We start from the raw sequence: 14,991 nt of genomic DNA on the forward strand, positions 1-14,991 counted from the left end.
CGTGTTAATTTCAACATCGTTGGTCACTTTATTTGCTGGTGTAGGCCGATCTGTGACATAAGACGGTGCATAATCTTAAGGTGTAAATATATTCGTATTAAAAGGAAATATTCCCGTGCATCTGAAGCCTGCTTGGATGTTGCTGGATGTCAGTGCCATCGGAAGTGCTGTAGCTACTATTGATAGGATATTATGAATGGTCATAGTTTTCCCTGGATTGCTTCGCATTCATGAATCGCATCCCAAATTAATTGCTTTTTTTAATGGTCCATATACAGAGCGATCCAATGGTTGTAACTTATGAGAGCAGTGAGGCGGGAAGGATAACACAACAATGCCGTTCTCAGAGCAATAGTCCAGTGCCTGAATAGAAATATGAGATGCGTGATTATCTAGTAGCAGCAGGATTTTGTGATCCTGCTGCTACTATGATCTAGTGCCTTAAGAATTAAAGTTGTTTATAGTATGTTTAGTATCCAAATAAATAAAAATTTGGTTTCAATAAGCCTACAGTGAGTTTTTAAAACCTTTTTAGCCAACAATTAGAATTCTTCTGTTAACACAGTGAAATTTTACTTAGCATAATCATTAAATAAGCTATGTACAGATACTCGTATCTAAAAAAAAAGCAAAACTAATTTTTTGTACAAGACCTCGTATGAAACATGTTTTTTACAAATTAATACGCAAAACGAAATAAATGTTAAACTCCTTTAAGTTTTACTATTATAACTAAATACAGTTAAAAAATTATGGCATAAAAACGTCTTATTTACCTTTATAAGGTTTTTTTGACCTCTGGAAAATTTTCATATTTGCACATATGAGGTCTTGCACTTTCACCGACGATTCATAGATCAAGTTGGCAAACTTAATATTACTGGTAACTTTTATTTTCGTATATTGACAGGTTGTTACTGATATAGATGATGCGAACCTTGCAAGAGAGTAAGTTTGAAATATGTAATCATAGTTTTATTAATTTAATTTTAATAAACCTTATTCGTCATATTGTTCTAAAGTTGTTCTTCTATTTTCTTATGGCATCTTAAAGTAACTACTATTTTAATAGGAATAAGCTACAATTGAAGTTTAAAATAAGTTTATTGAAGCTTCGATTTCCCTTCGGAAATCGTTATAAAAATACAAACATTGATGTATTTTAATAACGATTTTTAAAGTGGAAATTGAAACGTCAATAAACTTTTTTAAACTTCAATTGTGAATTATTCGAATTAAAATAGTAATTACTTATTCATCATACTTCTAAACCACTGTTTTCCTCAATTATTTCCATCTTCTTCCAATTTCCCTAAATTCAATATTTTCCATCCTTTGCTGTTGGCTTCTTATCAGTATAGTGCGTGCTTCTTTATTAATTGCCAGAGTCTTTCCCTATTTTTTCTTCGTTTTTTTTTAATTCCTAACATTTTAAACTTCTTTGTGTTCATTTCAGATGAATAAAACCAACCAAACTAAATAAGATAAATGTATTTCCTAAGTAAATGACACAATGTATGAGATGAGGTTAAACACTAGAGAATTGCTAAAGAAATTACGATTAATTCCAGACGTCTCAATATATCCCGTATAAACGTAAAGTGCCTAAATTTTACAGATGGCTGCGGATTATGCACTAGAAGTAACGAATTTCTGTGTTTTCTATCTAGAAGTTTGTTTTTTTTTTCTGGAAGATAATATATTTTAGTGGTTGCTACGTAGTACAGAAATACGCAGTGGAGTCTCTTTCCTGTCATACAAAGTTGGTCTTCCTACCTACCTTGTTCATTCTGTAAAATGGCGAATTTGGTTTTCTCTCTGAGTCTGCCTTTCATTTCTACCACTACTTTATGAGGCTGAAACATGTCAGTGTATGAAGCATACATTGTGTTCTGGAGCATAATACGTTGCCCTATAAAAATGAATTACAGAAATTTGTTTCTGGAAGATAGAAGTGTTTTCATAGTATTTTCTTGATATGGTATCATACCCAATAAAATTACCCACTTTGTATTCTTGTTGGAAGTACAAAAATAAAAAAAGAATGTTTAATAATTTATTTCTCATCACAATTTATAATAATCACTTAAAACATACTTCAAAACCATACTTACTAAGGAAACAAAAGGATGTAAAAAGGAGAAACTAAATTCAATACAATTTAACGGTAAATTTCTCTCTAATGCTAACTCCTGGTTTTCTAACCACCAAAACTCTATCCTCATGACTGTAAGAAGTATCGAGTTCTACAGTTCCGAGACTTTTGCTGGTTAACTTTGCCCCCTTAATACCCTTAGGAGGGCCTAAGATGACAAGTCTTTCCACCCATTCTTTGGTGGGATAATCAGTCTTATCGACTAAAACACTGTTGAAAGTGTTGTCTTCGAAACTAAAGTGCAAATACAAATATTTCTGGTTTTTGTACTCAAAACTTTCGTTGTCATCAACATAAAGGTACCCACTAGCCTTTTTGTTAGAATCTAAAGCTATATATAGGGTAAAAGGATCGTTTTTCATCAAAGGAGATGCTCTTCTCGGCCTATCCTTCCTTGGTATAATACTACCACCTCTGTAAAACGCTAAACTTTTGTCTAAAGATACTGGAATGTTGTAGTTTCCGGTTCCTTGGTACAATCTGAAGTCTTCAATATCATACCAATATTCATTAGCGCCACCTGGTAAGTAAACGCTTACACTCGACGCTCCAGGTTCAGCGATCATTGCGGCAAGGACTGAATCTCCTACAAGAATTTCGTTGTCGATATCTACCACGTTTTCATCATTTGGATATTGGTAGAAGAGTGGTCTGATCACAGGCTCTCCTGCTATCTCGTGTTGCCAAAACAGGGTGTAGAAGAGCGGTATGTGAGCGTATCTGAGCCTGTAATAACAGAAAACAATTATTAGATTTGTTAAAAATATACTGTTAGAACAAGATATTGTGATGTGTTCCATAATAAGTCATTATACAGCGGGACAAGGGTTGACCGATGTTCAAATTAGATTTTGCTTTATATCAACCTATATATCAAGTTTGGTTGAAATCGGCAGTATATTTCCGAGTTTTCAATTTTTTCGCAGACAGACAGATATATGAACAACACCGGAAATTATATTAATAGATGAGAAAGATATCACGATTCAAATTTTCTTCAAGCATATTATTTGAACGAGACTTGTAAAATTGGTATGGGAGGAGATTCCCACAGGCAAAAGACCACTCGGACGTTCCAGAATGCGATGGAAAGATAACATTCAAGCAGATCTCCGGAAAATGAACATTCCATTTGACCCTAGGTTGATGGAAGACCGAACAAATTGGAAAAAAGTTGTACAGTCAGCCAAGACCCACCCAGGGTTGTAGCGCTACGTAATGATGATATTATTTGAACCCTTATTACGTTGGACAGTTAACACAGTTGGACATTACGAAGGAACCACGTAACGATATATCTTTTGAATAAATAATTTCTGTTTATTTCTTATAAGAAAATTATTTTCAATGTCAATTGTTTTAGCCAAAATACACGTCTGAGTGGTTCAATTAAGTCTAAACTCACTAAATAGCGTAGCGTGTGCCTTCTGAAAAAATGAATATGAGTACACCAAGTATGCACGATATATAGGTTCTATATTACTATTTTTGTATTCCAAACTGTATATAAATGTAGGTACAAAATGTATATTATAACAAAAAATAACTGACAAATACAGATTTGCTATTTCTACTGGAAGTTACACCAACAGATTAACATAAGCATCACTAAACTGATTTTTTACAAATCTACTGTAGAAATATCGTTCTAAATATTGTGGAATTTATATACTACTATATTAAATAAAAAGCATAATTTTAACGTCAAATGTATCGTCTTTTTAATTAAAACTGTGGTTTCTTCCTATTAAATGCAATTGTTTCTACTAAAGAAGTACACGATAAATGGAAGTGAACTAAATGTGCTATTTATATCATCTTAAATTTAATTTATATTAGGAAAATGTACTAACCTTAAAGCGGTTCTAATTCTGTTCTTGACATCATCAGGGAAAAGATATGGTTCTCTCCTTCTAGTATCGATATGTGCGTGTGCTCTGAAGAACGGTAACCATACAGCGGCTTGATACCATCTTTGCAGCAACTCCGTATCAGGATTGTTGAAGAAACCTCCGACATCAGCACCACAGAAACTGATACCACCTAGAGCTTCACTCAGACACATCGGGTAGCTGATAGCTAAGTGAGACCATTCAGCGGCGTTGTCTCCAGTCCATACTGCTGTATAACGTTGGGATCCAGGGAAGTGTCCTCTAGTGAGGATGAATGGACGACGATTTGGTGTGCGTTGAAGAAGTCCTTGGAATGTAGCATATGTCTAAAATATGTAACTTTGAATATCTAATTATAAAATACCAAAAATTAATTGTTCTTACATTATCTTTATTAAAAAAGATTAAATAGTACGAGGATGTTTTTTTTGTTGAGTTAAATCATTTTAACGACCAAGTGATATTGCTGCTCTTGGAAGATAGCAGACATTTTGGAATAAATCTAAGGTTTAATACAAGATTTAATAAAAAATACAAGAGATAAGGGCTTGCGTCTCGGTGATACTCCTTCATAGATCCCTACCGGAAGGACGTGGCGCCTAAATACCGGTATATATATTTTATAATTCAATAAAATAAGAAAAAAAAATATAGATATACTTAAAAAAACTCTGAACATTTGGATGATAGTTAGAGATATACAGAAAAAAGATACAGATGTGTATATTGTTTTAGTACTATTAAAGATACTTATAATTCGCTTGCATAATGTTTTGATTGGTATATATTCAAAGTAACTCAATTTTGGGAATAAGACATTTAAAATATAGATTCCTATAATGTAGATTTTGAAAAAATATAAAAATTACTGTCAATACTGGAACAATAAACAATTTTTGGTTTAATACTTACATGTGCTAAAGCATATTCGTTGTGAACATCTCTGTGCTCCCACCCACCGTGATGGATAGTATCCTTGGGCATAGTAATTTCAGGTCCATTGAAAACAGACGGTTCATTCATGTCATTCCAGATGTAAACGTCATGGCTGGTCCCTTTAAAGTTTTCCAATTTGTACAAGTTCTTGTAGTACTCAGCAGCTTCAGGTTTATAGAAATCGATATAGCTACTCGATCCTGGCCAACACCATCCTTCATATACGTTGTTGTCTTTTGTTTTTACATAGTAGTCGTTTGCTAGGCAATCTTCGTGAACAAAGTAACCTAGAACAGCAAAAAATCCATAACGAAACTAATTCAAACATAATAACATAATATAATTAGTATAATATGCTCAACTATTAAAATAAAGAAGGGGAATGAACGGCGTAGTCAATAGTATTTCAGTGTTCACCCAATGAACAATAAAAGTGAACATAACATGATATGAGTCTAAAAAAGGTTTAAAAGTGAACATTGGCCATGAAAAAAATTCTGACATCCATTACCTGATTCTCTCTTGTAGTGTGGATCAATAATGACTATCAGTTTCCTACCAGTCGCTGTCAAATTGTTTACCATAATGTCTGGGTGTGGGAATTTAATTGGATCCCATGTGAAATACTTCTTTCCATTAGTATACTCGATATCCAACCACATGAAGTCAACCGGCATATCGTTTGCGTCAAAAGTTTGAACCACCTAAAAAAATATTTTATAAAGGCAAGTGGACATTATAATATGATTCTTTTATCAAATTCGCTCGGTAAGATTTTAGATTTAAAAAATTTTAATACAAAGGCAAGGAATTCACTTACTATACTCTCAAAATAGCTGAAAAACTAATTGATCTGAAAGTGGAAATATATAATAAATGATAAGAAGACAATCCTAAAATATACAACTAAATAAGTATTGAGTGTCAAGACCCTTTTTAAAATGTATAAATACACGCAGTAAAAACACATATTGTAGTGTCGACTGCTTGTGAGAAGCTTTTTGCTATCAACAATTGCTCAGACTTCGAATAAGTTGAGAAGCAGCTTTATTCTACAGATTTGGTACCCAGTGATTATCGAATGTTTTCAAAACTTAGAGATCACTTGCGTGACAAATGATTTTCTTCAGTTAAGGATGTAATGTAAGTGGTAAATCACTGATTTATAGAGATCAAACAGCTTTGTTGAGAAGTATAGAAATGTCACAACATAGCTGCGAAAAAACTTTAATCTAATAAACACTATGTGTGAAAAAATAGATATGTATTTGTTAATTTTTCATTGAACATTGGTCAGCAGTGGGACAAAGGAATCAGTGCTCATACTTTATAAAAAGTTTAAAATAATGCCTTCAGTTAATCCTGATGTTATAATCTTTGTGATTTTAATTTGATATTTAAAATACCATATAATACTTACTGTGGTAACATCATCTTCATCGTTGTAATTCCATCGACATTGGTGGTATGCCAAAGTGTAGTACTGAGGTAATGGATGTACTCCAGTGAGGGAGGCATATTGTTTGACAGCAGCTTTAGGTGTTGGACCCAACAAAATGAAAAGATCAGCTACACCAGATTCACTCATGAAATGTACATCTACATTATTTTCAGATTTACTGCCTAAAACAAAACAAATACAACTTATATGTGTGTTTTTTGGGTTTCTATTATAAATATCTATTGTATATGCTTAAATATGTTTAAATAAAACCATATTAAAGATAAAAAGGATTAAGACATAATGAGTGTCAAACAAATGGGAAAAGATAAAGCACACTTTTAGTGAAGTTCTTATGAATAACTAGCAAATATATCAATGAATGTCATGCCAGTTGGAGGAGTCCAGTGAATCGAGACGAAAATATGATACTCATTATAAGCGAATCCATGATCAGTAACTATTATTTTGTCTGTATGCTTGGCATGACGATTATTCTTGGAATATCCCTAGAAATCTTTAATGAGTGCTATAAATATTCCGTTGCCTACTAGGTCTCTATGCCATTAACTGTTTATCGGTTCATTCGCCTTTTAGAACTATTTCTTATTCCAATGACAAAGGGGTGCCATTAATCTATCCTGTTCTTCCACACGAGGCTGTTGATTGACAATAGAAGCACTGCTTAGATCAGCAATCAGTCGGTAATGTTAGGGGTTAGGCTGTTTACTTAACGGCAGCAATACACGCCATGTCACGGTACTTTCTCTAGACTATCATAGCATTTTTTAAGGTTAGCTGCTAATACGAAGGTAAGCAGCATACCTTAAAAAATGCTTTAAGGTATGCTGCTTACCTTCGTATTCGCAGCTAACATTAGACATTGGACAGGTTTTACGGTCAAGGAATTGCTTCATGTGACTGAGAAACATTCCAGCAGTTTGTTAACGTGGCGATAGCCACATGACTAGAGATTGTAAACGACTTTTGTACTGGATTTTTGATCTAAGGTACGTTGAAATTTATAAACAAGAAAAATCCTTATCTAATGAAAAGATTTCCTGAACAGAAAATTGTTACATTTGTCCTCTGGACAAGTGGATGAATTGATATATTGAGAAAGGACCTTAATTTGAAGAGACCATGAAAACACTTATTTATAATGACTTTTTGGTAGCTTCTTTTTGTCATTTGAGTTGTGTGTAGCACTGATATTGGGCTGATGGTCTGAAAAGGTTTGGAGACAGTTTTTTTCATTTGTTTTTTTTTTGTTTGTTGGATGATCCTAATGTTTCATGTTAACAGATATGGATTGACATCATCAAATAAAGTTTATACCTCCTATTTGGTTATAAACATATTTTCAAAAGTTTTTTAAGATTAAAAAGAACAATGATGATAACATAGAGCAAAAACAACTTATCTAATGATACTTCTGTACAGGCATGAAATTGGATTCCAGAACGTATGGCTGATTTTCGTGAGGAATATCCTAAATTGGTCTGTAATTACAGTATGTTTTACAATGTTTTGACAAATTGTGTGCCATTATTCAGAAAATTGCTCCTGGCTTTTGTTGAAAAGCTGGAATTGGTTGTTTATACAAAGTGAACATTTATACAAAATAATGAAACTGTTCAAACATTTTATAGACCAGAACCCAAAACATACATTTCAGCAGCAGTTCAACAAAGAATTTGTTATATGGCACATGTCAACATTTAAAAAATACCTAAAATAACCAGCTCACAAATTGGAATTTTTTCAGTAGCTGTTTCCAGTAAATTATTAAGGAAAAGTAGAGTTATCAATGGTTAAATAGATAAAACAGTTTTTTGGAAATCCAAGACCTGACTGATCCAAACATTGTCACTATACTCTTCTGAGAGTCATCATACCAGAGAAAATGTAATGGTAGCATATATTAATATAACAATGTAGAATATATTTGAAAGAAAAATTGTCTTACCTGATACTAAGTTTACTATTGAAGACATAACATTTCCGTCTTTACTGTTGTTGATATCAACCCAAGTCTCGGCAGCATTAAGCCAAAAGGCACCAATGGTTCGTTTAGGAGAATGAGCATAAACAACTGGAATTGATCCATAAATGGCCATTGTAGAATCTAATTCATATTCAAACACATCCAGACTGTATAGACGATATGGATCTACTCCTCCAGGTCCAGTTGTTCTTAAAGCAAGTCTGAAAATAATAAAAAAAAAATTATTTTAACAAGGCTATTTTTTCTTTTCGCTTGCTTTCACTTTTATGAGTATTATAATGGAAAAATTCCAATAAAAATATAAGGAATACCCCTACCAAACTAATAACACACCAGTAAAATTCAAGATCCAAAGCAAAGTATTGCAATATCGCTTCTAAATGACACTGCATCATAAATTACAGTAAAATTAACCATGAACATACAAAAACAAGTAATTAGCACTATTCTGTAACTACAAATCAATAGAAATGAATCAAATCGAATAGATGTCAGCAGTCAGGTAGAAATTTGAAGGACTTGGTATTCTGAAACTCATCTTGACCTCTACTATCAGAACTTTGGGTATAAATTGATTTTGACTAGACAAACTCTGAGGCTTGTGCCTTGGTATCATTATTGTTTTGACATTTATTTGGACAATGGATTTCCAAATAGATATGGGTATCATTCTTGATTTTTGTGGACCTAAACCCATGGCATTCAGTGAGAGAGTAAACTCATCCCACAATTTATCAATTATTATATTATTGTTTGCTTCTGATGATTTGGTTTTACTGTGCAATAATATTTTTATGTTCAGAGATAAAGTCTACTAAGTAATTTAACAGCTCAGTAGATGTTTTTTCTTGCTTGTCATTTTGTATTCTTGTGTTTTTTTTCAAACTTAACCAAAACTACTTAACAACAAGCTTGAAATATAATTAAATATCTCTTCTTTTTTTGATGAATTCTTCGCGCTGCACTAGCCCTTCCAGTCACACAACACTTATTTCACTTTTCAGTGCAGGGTTGCCACGATTTTCTGAGCGCGTCAAATAGAAGTTGGCGTTTTCGATTTACACTGATTACGATTTGAGTTATAGAATGCCAATCCAACCACGAAAACGACGCGATAAATATACAACATTCCAATTTTGGGTAATTACGATTCAACTTGAGTCATTTTTATTCAATTTGGTAAAAGTTACATTATAGATCAGAATATCTTACCTGTCCGCATGCTCTGGTAATCCATAAACTCTTAAGGCACCCGGAAAACTGATATCCAATCCAACAGCTGAAGGACCTTTTGGTTTGCTGTCATGATGACTTTTGAAGTTTTCTTCCCAAGTTCCTGGATCTTCAGCTACTTGTTCTTGTTCTCCTTCGTTATTCTAAAATTAAATATGTTAATACTGTATATTAAAAGTATATCTAATTTAGGTTTTATAAAGACTTTTATTTGTGAAAGGAAGTGATTTTGACTAGATTATTGGAGATATGGACAACCAAAGAGTTTATTCAATCATCAAACAGTCTGTGAATCTCATCTGTAATATTTGTAAAGGATAGTTCTTCAGAATAGACGAACAGTCTCTCCAGATCTCATTGATTCTCTATCATGTACCTAAAAAGTGGATGCTGCCTAGTAGAAAGGACCCTTATTTGAATGTAATCAGTTTGTACACATATTTAAGAAACAAATACAAACCACTGATTTAATTTTAATTTTACAATATCAAGTATATATTTGATTCTCTCCTAGGAATTTTTTAAACATATATTACCTGTTCTGGTTTCTTCCTGTAGTGTTCAAACTTAAACAGACCCCTTCCATTAACAACACTGATGAGTTCATCTTTGTCAAAGAATTCAATTTTGAATGGTCTAGCATGTACTATGGCCTTGTTGTTGTTATATTCAATTGAAACATATTCTTTGTTCCTTTCAAGTAATTTCAATCTGAAAACAAATACATGAATAAAAGAAAAGTTTGGAATTATATAGTATATTTAGATATTACAAATGGATTCTAAACATTGATCTTAACAGAAGTTCTTTAAAATCTTGGCACAAATTTCCATTATATAGTCACATATATCACCACATAAGTGGTGAATACAATAGTAAATAAATTCCTTGAAGAGACGAAAGTGTAAGAGATGTTACCATAACCTGTACAGCTGGTTTCTAAAAAAACTGATATGACTCTTAAAGCGTATTTTGTTGAAAATTGAGCAGTGTATTTTAAAGGATAAATAATTATTATTTACATACTGTCACTGCCAAATCTTAAAATTTGTCAGATAACTTATTCTCTTCAACCTCAAAAAATGGCTCCACATGCTAGCAAAGAAGTAAAAGCAAGAATTGTAACGAAATTAGAAGACCCTTGGTCACTCCCTGCCGTAGCAAACCATTTTAACATAAGCAGAACAACAGATTTTAATATTAATAAAAGATTGAGAGAACAAGAAACTCACGAAAGAAAGCAAGGTTCTGGAAGACCAAAAATATCTACTGCTCATGAAGATCATACGCTTTTAGAGAGATTAGAAAAGAATCCTTTTGAAGATGCAAAAACTGCAAGAATTATGTCACAGTTTCTGGGAAGAAAGTCAACAACTTGGCACAGAATGAAAGCACCACATCTTATGTACTGAACTGCAGCAAAAAACAAGCTCTTACACCACAACAGAAGCAATTATATTTGCTTTAAACCATCAGCTACAAAATTAAGATTTTTGGGACAGGGTAATATTTACAGATGAGTAAATTTTTCAATCTTCAAAACAGGGCAAAATTGGAGTGTATAGACTAGCAGTATAGATATCGAGCAGCTGGTCATTTTAGCGATAATGTATGGGATGGATTTCATAGAGGAATGTTAATGGTATGGCGTATTGATGGCAGGTTTGTTAGACAGACTAATCTGAATATTCTAGAAAACATCATGTTTCCCAGTGTAGAACAGTTGTATTCAGAAAATAATTTTATCCTCCAACAAGATAATTGTCCTGTTCACACTGCAAATATAATAAACAAGTGGTTCCAGAATAACAACATTGAAACCTTACCATGGCCCAGCTACAGTCCAGATTTAAACTCAATCTGGAATATGTGGGTCCAAAACAGTTGTATCGGCATAATTTTATACCTCAAAATGCTAAAGAGCTGTGGTACAGTATACAACAGGTTTGGGAAGAGCTCTCTGAAGGAGACAATTTCATAGTTCCTTACATGCAGATGGACCGAAGACTACAAGCTGTTATCAATGCTGATGGAGATATTACAAAATATTAATTTTATTTTTACATATCTAAATTTAGTATAGTTTTGGTTTTCCAGACCCTCACTTTCTTTCGAGAGTTTCTTGTTCTCTCCATTTTTTATTAATAGAAAAACTGTGGTTCTGGTTATGTTAACATGTTTTGCTGCCTCTGATAGTGCCCAGTTATCTTTTAATTTGGTTACAATTCTTGCTTTAATATATTATTAAGTCATTTGTTTTATTCCTTAATAATAATAAAAATAACAACAACCCTATTTTATGTAAAAAACTATCATTTATATACTCTTTATAAAATGCAGGAATTCAAAATAATATCAAAATTTAGACCTTAATGATTATTACAATTTGTGAATTAACATATGTAATCAATTGTTTGTTTATTTTATTATTTGTCTGTCATAATAAATTATAATGTCAGACAAATCAAATACACTGCTCAAAATGATCAAATTTTACTAAGAGCAGAGAGAACCAGCTGTACATGCAGTAAATAAAAACTTCAATAAAATAAGAAATAAGTTTTTAAATGTTGTAATACTAAATATATAGATCCATCAACAAATATGCCTAATTAGAATAACTAGTACAATAAAAATATCGCAGGTTATGATTTTAGCCACTTGTTCAGTATTTTAAACAATGTTTTTAGTGTTTATGTTGCATTTGAACCAATAATTATCAACATGAGTAGTGCCCAGTATCTAACGAGTTTTCTGCAAACCAATTCAGGTAACCAAGAAACTGTCACTACCCCTAAAAGCACCAATACATTCAAAAAATTGATCAAGGTAGATCATAGAATAAAAATTCGTAAGTTAGCAGAGGCTATAATTTTATGATATGGAAAAGCTATCCTTGCAATCAGACACAAAAAATCAGAGAACTATTATCTTCCATTACAATGGTTCACTTAATCACAAAGCTATTATCACACACCAACAAAGGGAGCTTATATCTGAAATTTTAAGACTTACAAATTCAAGCAAAATTACTTTTCAGTTTGAAATGCTTTGTATCAAGTGTATTGACTAAACAGATTACATTAGAAAATAAATGAATAAAAAAATATATTTTTTAGATTAGATACATAAGCTTACCATTCTAAAGTATGGTATTATTATTAAACATTTTTTATTGTGAATTATTTATATACAAAAAAGCTAGAAGCAGGGATTTTTTTATATTATTCAGATAAAATTTAAATATTATGTAAACTCTTAGTTGAAGTACCTAAGATAAGCTATTAACTGATAAGCTTTCCTTATTGTGTTAAACCAATATCATTTTTATATAAGAAATATATCATCATGCACTTACTTGGCTACTTGAGGCTCACCACGTAAGGCGAATTGAGGCCTATACCTAGGATACAAAGGAGAAGCTTCATCAACTTGAAGTCTAAAGATGTTTCCACTAATGGCAGTTAATGAAAATTTAAAAAGAATTCCAGCCTCAGTGTTTAAAAGTTTTGACTCCAAAGAATTATCGGTGATTTCTAATGATCCTAGATCTAATTCATACTTGCTTTCGCCGGGTTTAACGCTTCTTAATCGTCTAAAATACAAAGGACCACATTAAATTTCTTAAGTAGTTGATAAAGGAAGAACTTACCTGCAAAAACTACTTTGCTCACACGTTTTAAAATTATTCTTATCTACTGCTGATACATAAAGTACTATAAAGAGTATTACAGAAAAGTATCTAAAAATAAAAAAACATTTCTGTTAAAATATTGAATCTCCTTTACATATTTACTTCAACTTACAGTAAGTTCTGCGCCATGTTGGCAACCGGTATAATATAATTTAAAAAATAATGGTGTTAAATGTGTTTGTAATATCTTAACATACGTATAACGTTATTTGCACTCCATTCAGTTTTCCTATTTTTCACTTTTTGCCACTCGGACCTCCAAGTCTGAATTCTGATTCTGAAATTAACCCAGACTCCAGTAACTTAACTTAACCTAAAAATGAACTGTCAAAGCATAGGTCAGAGCACTGACGTATATTTCGTGGGTGCTATTGGCTAAATCATGACAACTTTAAACATGGAGCGTTTAAGTTATGCAACTAGGTTTTATAGGTTTCCATAGCAGCAACCAATTAAAAGACACCACAACTTAATATAAAAATCATAGGTAATATAAAAATGAAACGTTATTAAAACAGTGAAATTTGTATAATCTGTGGTGAAGATTTCTAAAAAGAGACGAGATGTATATGTATATGGATTTAAAAGAAATTAAAGTTCTTCACCTTCACAGACCCTTCTTTCAGAGACCATTAATAAGTGTACTATAAGTGTACATATAGATAGCAACAAAAAATGTATGTCCGGGATTATTTCTTATAGATAATCAACATATTGGGTCATTCAAATTTCTTCTTATATGCAGACAGCATATTTATGTAAGTAGATGTTTAATTTGTGGAAATTTAAAAGCCAACTAACCCCCTAGCCCATCGAATTGTGCAAATCGTCCTACCAAGAAGATTATTCGCAGTGTGGTGGAGAAATTTGAGTCCACTGGTTTAGTAAACAATCAAAACAAAATATTTGCCGAAAACATCGCCGCTGTCCGTGAAAATGCAAGAGAATCCTAAGCAGTCGATTTCACATCGATAACAAGAACTTGAGCTTTCAAAAATCATAATATGGCGAATTTTACCTCGTAACTTGGGCCTGCACTTGTATAAAATTCAACTGGCGCAGGAACTGAAGCTAGATAAATAACATCGAGTTAGAATCTAACTGGATGATAACTCAGTCGATAACCACAGACAACGAGGTGTGTTCACTGAATGGGCTCTGGAGCAGTTGGACTGACTCTAATTTTCATTGAAAAATTATCTTCAGCGATGAGGACTACTTTTGTAGTTGGGTATGCCAGCAAACATATTTGTCGAATCTGGGACTATATCAATTTAGATGAGAATCAATAGCGTGCAATGCGTTCTAAAAAGTCACTGTTTGGCTTGGATTTTGGGCTCATGGTGTTATTGGTCATTATTTCGATGAAAACGACATCGGCCTAGCTATCACCATCAACAGCGAGCGATATAGATTGATGATTAACTTCTTTTAGCCTGAATTGGATACTGCAGTTTTATAGAAGGCTGCAATGTGCCACACAACTCATGTCACATTGGACATTTATTCAGCACAAGCGATTTGAGAGATCATATGATTGAACCCCGATGAGTTTTCTTAAGTCGCAGGTCTATATGAAGTCACAAAAAACAGCGGCCATAGAGTGATGCCTTTATAATTATCGCACATCAT

General features: G+C 32.6%; 1 protein-coding gene across 1 annotated transcript; it reads right to left on the bottom strand.

The window, feature by feature from the left end:
* Positions 1 to 2,043: 2,043 nt before the first annotated feature.
* Positions 2,044 to 13,700, bottom strand: LOC140434274 (neutral alpha-glucosidase AB-like). Its single transcript, XM_072522416.1, has 11 exons — positions 13,472 to 13,700; positions 13,318 to 13,407; positions 13,024 to 13,260; positions 10,202 to 10,376; positions 9,645 to 9,808; positions 8,394 to 8,632; positions 6,404 to 6,606; positions 5,495 to 5,687; positions 4,960 to 5,270; positions 4,009 to 4,373; positions 2,044 to 2,881 (listed from the first exon to the last, which is right to left on the bottom strand). Exons 1-11 carry the CDS (start codon positions 13,486 to 13,488, stop codon positions 2,152 to 2,154), a joined length of 2,724 nt encoding a protein of 907 aa, XP_072378517.1. The 5' UTR covers positions 13,489 to 13,700; the 3' UTR covers positions 2,044 to 2,151.
* Positions 13,701 to 14,991: the final 1,291 nt, after the last annotated feature.

The sequence above is a fragment of the Diabrotica undecimpunctata genome, chromosome 2 (genome assembly GCF_040954645.1).
Source record: "Diabrotica undecimpunctata isolate CICGRU chromosome 2, icDiaUnde3, whole genome shotgun sequence".
In the NCBI taxonomy this organism is placed as follows: Eukaryota; Metazoa; Arthropoda; class Insecta; order Coleoptera; family Chrysomelidae; genus Diabrotica; species Diabrotica undecimpunctata.